At 40.4% G+C, this 9,068-nt stretch overlaps 1 protein-coding gene across 1 annotated transcript; it reads right to left on the reverse strand.

The window, feature by feature from the left end:
- Positions 1-6,167: 6,167 nt before the first annotated feature.
- Positions 6,168-6,822, reverse strand: LOC128630616 (histone H2B). Its single transcript, XM_053679017.1, has one exon. The coding sequence runs from the start codon at positions 6,561-6,563 to the stop codon at positions 6,189-6,191; it is 375 nt and encodes a 124-aa protein (XP_053534992.1). The 5' UTR covers positions 6,564-6,822; the 3' UTR covers positions 6,168-6,188.
- Positions 6,823-9,068: the final 2,246 nt, after the last annotated feature.

The raw sequence follows: 9,068 nt of genomic DNA on the forward strand, positions 1-9,068 counted from the left end.
CTGTGACATTAGTTCAAATGACTACGTGCTACTACAACAGTTAGAACAGAGATGCCCAAACTACGGCCTGTGGGCCAAAGTTGGCCCGTGGTGACTTGATTTGGCCCGCCATGCCATATGTGAGAAGGGGGGGAGGGGGAAATTTAATTGATGCTGATCTTCATTTCTAATTTAACATTTTTTTTATTATTATTATTGAGCTACAAAAAATGTAAATTGAAATTAAATGTAGAGAATAAGAATTAGAATTTTATTTAATGTACATGCATACTTCAAGGCCAGCATGCATTGCGACAGTCAACAAACAGGTAATAATGGAGAGATCCAGGCACTGGCACACAGACAAGAGGAAATTTAAAAAGATTTGGCAAGTTGACTTTTTATTTACTGAAATCAATTCAAAGGCAGTGTGTCTAGTTTGCAAGCAGTCAGTTGCTGTTTTGAAAGAGTACAATATCCGTCATTATGAAACAAAACGTTCTTCAGCTTTCTCAAAGGACAACAGCGAGGCATGAAAACAGAAGGCTAATGAGCTCCTTGCTAAACTTCAATCTAAGCAGAGCGCGCTGCTACGTCCTTCATCAGCTCAAGAAAGTGCCACACGGGCCAGCTATCAGATTTCCTGTATTTTACATCAAGAACAGCTATGTGCCCAATCCATCGGGCTTGTGGATGTGATGCGTGACGTCGTCAAAATTGTGAATGATATATGCTCCAAGGCGCTCTCTCACCTGCAGTTCAAGGTACTGTTGGATGAGATGGATGTGCAATATGGTGATGTGTTCTACCACCAGGAGGTTAGATGGCTGAGCAGAGGAAAAGTTCTCAGGAGATTTTTTGATCTGCGTGATGAGATCGGAGCTTTTCAGGAAAGCAACATTGGTAGTATTCAAGAGCCCATGGATAAGAAATGGTTTTCTGACCTGGCTTTCCCGGTGGACGTCACAGAGCTGCTCAATGTTTTAAATGTTCAGCTCCAGGGAAAAGACCAGATTATCACCCAGCTTTTTTATCACATCAGAGCCTTCAAACAAAAACTACTGCTGCTCAGAAGACATCTCTCAGCAGCTAACATTCACAATTATAATATTCACCATAGTTTTATGTGCAGTTATTGTTATTATTAATACTTATATTTAGTTAGCATTTATATCCAGTGGTGTCAGCTTTGGGTTTTTTTGTTAATCAAGCTGATAAATTTTGTGTCAAAGTTCTCTTAAATGATCATGATTTAATTTCCTTGTTTTGTCAGTTATTTATTCTATTTGCCTCCCTCTCTCTTCTTTCACTCCCCGTCTCACACTGTTCCTCTCTCTCTCTCTCTCTCATCTCCACATCCAGGAAATTTAGCCCATTTTCCCTGTTTTAGAGAGGCAGGCATGGTGAAAGAGAAGGTACCGGAGTATGATGCTGTTTTCAGCAACCTTTTCCAGGAGTTTGACAGTCACTTTGAGGACTTCAGACACAATGCTTCTGACTTTGAGTGGTTTGTTCAACCCTTCACCATCAGTGTGGACACAGTTAGTGATGCTCTACAGATGGAACCAATTGAGCTTCAGTGTGATTCAGAACTCAAACACAAGTTCAGGTCCCTTCCCTTGACAGACTTCTACAAATGTGTCCCAGCAAACAGGCACAAGTGATGCTGTCTCTGATGAGATGCCGGTGTCAGGGTGCACTTGCTTCAGGACCTTGTACACGTAGATGGCGTAGCTCTCCTTCCTGGACTTTCTGCGCTTCTTGCCTCCTTTGCCGGCCGTCTTGGTCACGGCTTTCTCTGATCCCTTCTTGGGCGCGGTCTTGGCTGGATCGGGCAGGATGCTGCTTCTCGAATAAACGAACAGAAAATGACTAGCGCCCGCTCTATTTACAGACCTACATGCTAATGACGTCCACACAAGACACCTTTTTTTGATTGGCCAAAATTCGATACCTCCTCCTGCATGGCGCCTCCTACTGCTCCTCCCTCCTCCGCTACGCTTTGTTTCCCTTCCCGCCGTTGTATCTACAGTGCAACGTGCACTGTGAAAAAACAATTGGCTTGAAAAAAATTATACACATATACATATATATATATACACACACATATACATATACATACATTATATATATATATATATATATATATATATATATATATATAGAGAGAGAGAGAGAGAGAGAGAGAGAGAGAGAGAGAGAAAGAGAAAGAAATGCGGAAGTAAGTTTCTACTAAAACCGTCTTGTAACTCATTTTAAACACGTTATAATATTTAATACTGTGCATATAAATGTATAAAAAAAAAATAAAGATGTGCAAAAAAACAAAAATAAATTCTTTTTATGTACACAGATAGTTCTTATCTATCACTTTTACTACTTGTGTAGAGCGTTTGATACCTTATGCTTGAAAAAAACAGAAAAAACTTTTGACTTCCCGACTTTTCTCTCTCTCTTATATATGCATGCATGCGTGCGTATGAGAAAGAGAAATATAGAAGTTTCTACTAAAATCATCTTCTAAATTGTTTTAATCAAACAAGTTACAATATTTAATATATGTATATCTAATATTGTATACTGTACAATATTATATAATACAATATTTAATATATACAGAGTTATATATATATATATATATATATATATATATATATATATATATATATATATATATATATATATATAAAAGAGAGAATTATTACAAAAAAATACAAATAGATCTACCACTTATGCTACTGCTGTACAGCGTTTGATGCCTTATGCTTCACGAAAGAAAAAGCCTTTTTTTTCCCCCCACACGGAACAGCTCTTTTTCTAGACATGTGGGTGGCTCTTAAAAGAGCCGTTGTGTTCGCGTCGTTCGGTGTTAGAGCGTTTAACCGCCGAAGCCGTACAGGGTGCGTCCTTGGCGTTTCAGGGCGTACACCACATCCATGGCGGTCACGGTCTTTCTCTTGGCATGCTCGGTGTAGGTGACGGCGTCGCGGATCACGTTCTCCAGGAACACTTTCAGCACACCGCGAGTCTCTTCATAGATCAGACCAGAAATACGCTTTACACCACCACGGCGAGCCAGACGGCGAATAGCCGGCTTGGTGATCCCCTGGATGTTATCGCGAAGCACCTTGCGGTGACGCTTAGCACCTCCTTTGCCGAGTCCTTTACCACCCTTGCTTTTTTTTTTTTTTTTTTAATGAGTTTTATTGAAATTATACAAAATTCACAATCTTACACAAGTCATATTCAGAAAGAAAGGGAGAGAAAAAAAACTTACATAGTCAAAGTACAATTACACGCAAATAGAGTCCCACACTGAAGAGTCTTTAAACCAAGATGTGCTGCTTTTTAGTCTTCTTAGCTCTTTTTGAATGTCCTTGAATACAACATCACTGGATATAAACGTTTGATTTATAGTCATTTTGGCTCTTGTTTTCCAGAGTTTAGATTTAGTCAAACATATTATGAACCAAATGAAGTCATGCTGAGTCTTGCTACAATTTTCTTTAAAAATGCCATAGAAAATTGAGTTCATATTTATTTCTATATTGAGACCAATGATTTTTAATTTAGCCCATGTTTCTTTAGCGCGATAACACTCTAACAGGAAATGTTCGAGTGTTTCCTCTTCATTACAATTAGGCATCGGGCATTTACTGGTTTTTACAAAACAGCTCCATTTTACAACCGCTCTTACTGGGAGCCTTCTTACAGCGACTAACCAAGTTGTATCTCTCAGGTGTTCAGATAGGATTTTATTCTGTAAATTTTGGAGACATTCTTTGTTTTGGTCTTCCTCCAAATTTCTGAAAGCCACAGGGTTACAATAAACTCGATCAACAATTAAAAGATATATTTCTTTGCTCGAGTCTTTCACCCAATCGATGTTTAGATCTTTAAATTTGTTAGTGAAGTCGGAAAACATCAGTTTATAATACGGAATTCCTTTCCTCGATGGACCTTTTTTAGATTTCCAGTTAGAGATGTTCCCTATCCATTCGGTTTGCCTGGCAATACCACTCGCGATGATTTTGCGCACTGCTATTTTAGTTTTTAGGGATATATCGACAGCCCCAAGGCCTCCCAGTTCCCTTCTCTTAAAAAGGAGCTCACGTTTTGTAACCTCACGAGTCGTATCCCATATGAAATTACAGCATATTTTATGAAGTCTTTTTACCCAAACTTCTGTCGGAGGTAAGATGCATGATAAAAACAGTATTTTTGATAATAGAAAAGTTTTAATAATATTTATTTTAGTTTTATAACTTAGATTACATGATTTCCATTTATCAATTTCATCTTGTATTATTTCTTCTTTTTTTGACCAGTTATGGTCGACACAGCCATTATTATCTATATATATACCTAAAACCTTTAATTGCTGAACTTCTGGGACATCTATGGGAAATTTGTTTTTTTCATTTCCAATCCAGACACATTCCGTTTTAGCTTTATTTAAGGAGGCTCCAGAGACTTGCTCATACTCGCTAAAATATTCAAAGATGATGTCTAGTTCTTGTTTAGATTTCACAAATACAGTTATGTCATCAGCATAAGCAGAGATCACGACTCTGTTCTTTCCTATTTGAAGACCTTTAAGTCTATGAGAGCTGCTATGTCCTTCATCAGCTCAAGAAAGTGCCACACGGGCCAGCTATCAGATTTCTTGTATTTTACATCAAGAACAGCTATGTGCCCAATCCATCGGGCTTGTGGACGTGATGCCGTCAAAATTGTGAATGATATACGCTCCAAGGCGCTCTCTCACCTGCAGTTCAAGGTACTGTTGGATGAGATGGATGCACAATATGGTGATGTGTTGTACCACCAGGAGGTTAGATGGCTGAGCAGAGGAAAAGTTCTCAGGAGATTTTTTGATCTGCGTGATGAGATCGGAGCTTTTCAGGAAAGCAAGATTGGTAGTATTCAAGAGCCCATGGATAAGAAATGGCTTTCTGACCTGGCTTTCCTGGTGGACGTCACAGAGCTGCTCAATGTTTTAAATGTTCAGTTCCAGAGAAAAGACCAGATTATCACCCAGCTTTTTTTATCACGTCAGATTATACAAGCCCGAGAAACCATGCTAAAAATTTTAGTTTCAGAGTAAAGAGGATAAAGCAGTTTCAAAGGAGAAGTTTACACAACAGTCCCATTCATAGAGAAACAAGCTATTCTTCGACTGAGCAAACTTTGCATGGTCGCTATCATTCATTAACACGGCTAGCATGCTAGAAATCACTTGCTCACTTTCATTCAAACTGAAAGCATATGAATAGATGGTGAAGAGTAGATAAATTTAAAGTCTAGATGAAAAGAACAAATGTTGAATAAATGTTGACTAGGTGGGTGGGAAACAGTCAGTAGGAAAGTAGGAAGAGCTGAACAGAGCAGCAAAGACAAGAGTAAGACATTGTTAGTTGTAGGGGAGAAAGCATGTCCAACAAGAAAATGTGATTATAGGTGTAGGTCAGAAGACTCGTTCTGTCTTTGCCAGTGTCAGGGCTTCACCACTCGTACGCAGCGCTCCGCTCCGCTCTTGTAGTCCCGGGCCAAACAGGCACGCCTAGTTAGCACCAGCCAGCCCATCCGGCCTCCTCCTCTTTAGCTCGGTCGGATTCCTCCCTGACCCTAACAAAACACAGTCACCCTAATGCCCTTTATCCCAACTCCACTATTGCCTTGTGTGTGTGTGTGTGTGTGTGTGTGTGTGTGTGTGTGTGTGTGTGTTGTATTCTATGCTGCTAGAGCATTCTTTTGAATGACTTCGTGCTGCTGGAACACTGTTTTGAATGACTACATGTTACTACAACAGTATTTAGAACTTTTACGTGCTTCTAGAACCTTAGTTTGAATTTCTGTGTGTTACTAGAATACCATTTTCAGTTACTTCCTGTTGCTAGTCTTAATATGAATAACTTTGTGCTGCTAAAACCCCATTTTGCATTGCTCAGATTATACAAGCCCGAGAAACCGTGCTACAACCCTGTTGAGATTTACTCATCTCTGCATTTATCAGACTGCTAGAATTACCCAAAAGCCTGAACATTCGTGGGAGAGCAGCACTTCAGAAGTGCCCCCCCTCTCTCTCTCACTCACACACACACACACAGAGCAAGAGAGAAAGCGAAAGAAAATAGATTGCTCTTTGTATGAAAAGTGGGTGGCTCTTAAAAGAGCCGTTGGGTTGATGAAGACGGCGGTAACGCGCTTCACTTGGAGCTGGTGTACTTGGTGACGGCCTTTGTGCCCTCGGACACGGCGTGCTTGGCCAGCTCGCCGGGAAGCAACAGGCGCACGGCGGTCTGGATCTCCCTGGAGGTGATAGTGGAACGCTTGTTGTAATGAGCCAGACGAGAAGACTCACCGGCGATGCGCTCAAAAATATCATTCACGAAGGAGTTCATGATGCCCATGGCCTTGGATGAGATGCCGGTATCAGGGTGCACTTGCTTCAGGACCTTGTACACGTAGATGGCGTAGCTCTCCTTCCTGGACTTTCTGCGCTTCTTGCCTCCTTTGCCGGCCGTCTTGGTCACGGCTTTCTTTGATCCCTTCTTGGGCGCGGTCTTGGCTGGATCGGGCATGATGCTGCTTGTCGAATAAACGAACAGAAAATGACTAACGCCCGCCTCGCGCCCGCTCTATTTACAGACCCACATGCTAATGACGTCCACACAAGTCACCTTTTTTTGATTGGCCAAAATTCGATACCTCCTCCTGCATGGCGCCTCCTACTGCTCCTCCCTCCTCCGCTACGCTTTGTTTCCCTTCCCGCCGTTGTATTTACAGTGCAACGTGCACTATGAAAAAACAATTGGCTTGAAAAAAATTATACACATATACATATATACACACACACACACACATTATATATATATATATATATATATATATATATATATATATATATATAGAGAGAGAGAGAGAGAGAGAGAGAGAGAGAAAGAAATGCGGAAGTAAGTTTCTACTAAAACCGTCTTGTAACTCATTTTAAACACGTTATAATATTTAATACTGTGCATATAAATGTATAAAAAAAAATAAAGATGTGCAAAAAAACAAAGATAAATTCTTTTTATGTACACAGACAGTTCTTATCTATCACTTTTACTACTTGTGTAGAGCGTTTGATACCTTATGCTTGAAAAAACAGAAAAAACTTGACTTCCCCACTTTTCTCTCTCTCTCTCTTATATATGCATGCATGCGTGCGTATGAGAAAGAGAAATATATAAGTTTCTACTAAAATCTAAATTGTTTTAATCAAACAAGTTACAATATTTAATATATATGTATCTAATATTGTATACTGTACAATATTATATATATATAATACAATATTGAATATATACGGAGTTATATATATATATATATATAAAAGAGAGAGAGAGAGAGAGAGAATTATTACAAAAAAATACAAATAGATCTACCACTTATGCTACTGCTGTACAGCGTTTGATGCCTTATGCTTCACGAAAGAAAAAGCCTTTTTTTTCCCCCCACACGGAACAGCTCTTTTTCTAGACATGTGGGTGGCTCTTAAAAGAGCCGTTGTGTTCGCGTCGTTCGGTGTTAGAGCGTTTAACCGCCGAAGCCGTACAGGGTGCGTCCCTGGCGTTTCAGGGCGTACACCACATCCATGGCGGTCACGGTCTTTCTCTTGGCATGCTCGGTGTAGGTGACGGCGTCGCGGATCACGTTCTCCAGGAACACTTTCAGCACACCGCGAGTCTCTTCATAGATCAGACCAGAAATACGCTTTACACCACCACGCCGAGCCAGACGGCGAATAGCCGGCTTGGTGATTCCCTGGATGTTATCGCGAAGCACCTTGCGGTGACGCTTAGCGCCTCCTTTGCCGAGTCCCTTACCACCCTTGCCTCTTCCAGACATGATGCTGCTCCCGAAGTCAAATCGCTCAATAAAACTTCTCGCGCAGCGCCCACCTATTTATCCACACTCGACAGGACCTAGTTGAGAACAGGCGAGGAGGCGGGCCTTACACCAACGGTCACACAATAGCTCTCTTTTTCTAAAACAAACACTAGGCACTGCTTTTCACCTGCTAACGTCTTCTTCTTCCCCATTCTCTCTCTCTCTAATCACTGGCCTTCTCTTTTCACATTTCCATTTTCACTATCTGTGTTACAGTCGATGTACACACTGTGTTTGAACCTAAATGTCATGCATCAACCAAAACTGCGCCTCCAGAATGACGGCTGAGCTTAAGATTGGCAAAATATGTCGCAGCAGTTGCATTCGTCAAATAAACTATGAGCAATTAAGTAGTGCCAATGAGATAATTACAGCAATGCGTAATGTCCAATAAGCTCAAAAAGAGTCGGACTCCTCGCACACTTTATTCTACTTGGCCAATCAAACACAATTATGAACTGGGATTCTGATAGTTGTGCGCCTTTAACTCACTGTGTAGAAAAATGAGGTCAGCTATATAGACAACAATGTTCATTACGTATTTAATTACTTCGATTGAGGTCATTATTAGAAGTAGTAGTAGTAATAGTAAAATACCTACAACCTACCTTCTGTTTTAGGCGTCGTGTGTTGTGCTGGATGGAACATGACTGCCCTCGTGTGGCCAAACTCGGGAACGGCAATTTCCCAAAAATTGCAGTATTCTCTTATTAAGCTTTTAATAGCGGTGTTTATAAGTCTATATTTGTATTATTTGGCAAATAGTGGGGTAAGAAGTAATAGATGCTATGAACATTCATGTTTCTCTCACCACTGGGGCAGAGGTGGCTTAGTGGTTAAGGCTCTGGTTTACTGATCAGAAGGTCAGGTCACCATATCATGACCCTGTGCTCTGACCCCAGCTTCCTGACATGTTGGGGTATGTGAAGAAAACAATTTCACTGTGCTCTACTGCATATGTGACCAATAAAGACTCATTATGTAGACTTATACATGACATTTTTAATTCTAAATCAGCTGCTAAACGATGTGCAGACTAAATTATGTGCAGATGTAAAAACAAAATGCTAAACACATTCTCTATTTGTGTGTGTGGTTTTTTTGTACTGTATGTGTATTTCATCAGTGTTGCTATGAGCTTATTAATAATAATA

The sequence above is a fragment of the Ictalurus punctatus genome, unplaced genomic scaffold, assembly GCF_001660625.3.
Source record: "Ictalurus punctatus breed USDA103 unplaced genomic scaffold, Coco_2.0 Super-Scaffold_100058, whole genome shotgun sequence".
Taxonomy (NCBI): Eukaryota; Metazoa; Chordata; class Actinopteri; order Siluriformes; family Ictaluridae; genus Ictalurus; species Ictalurus punctatus.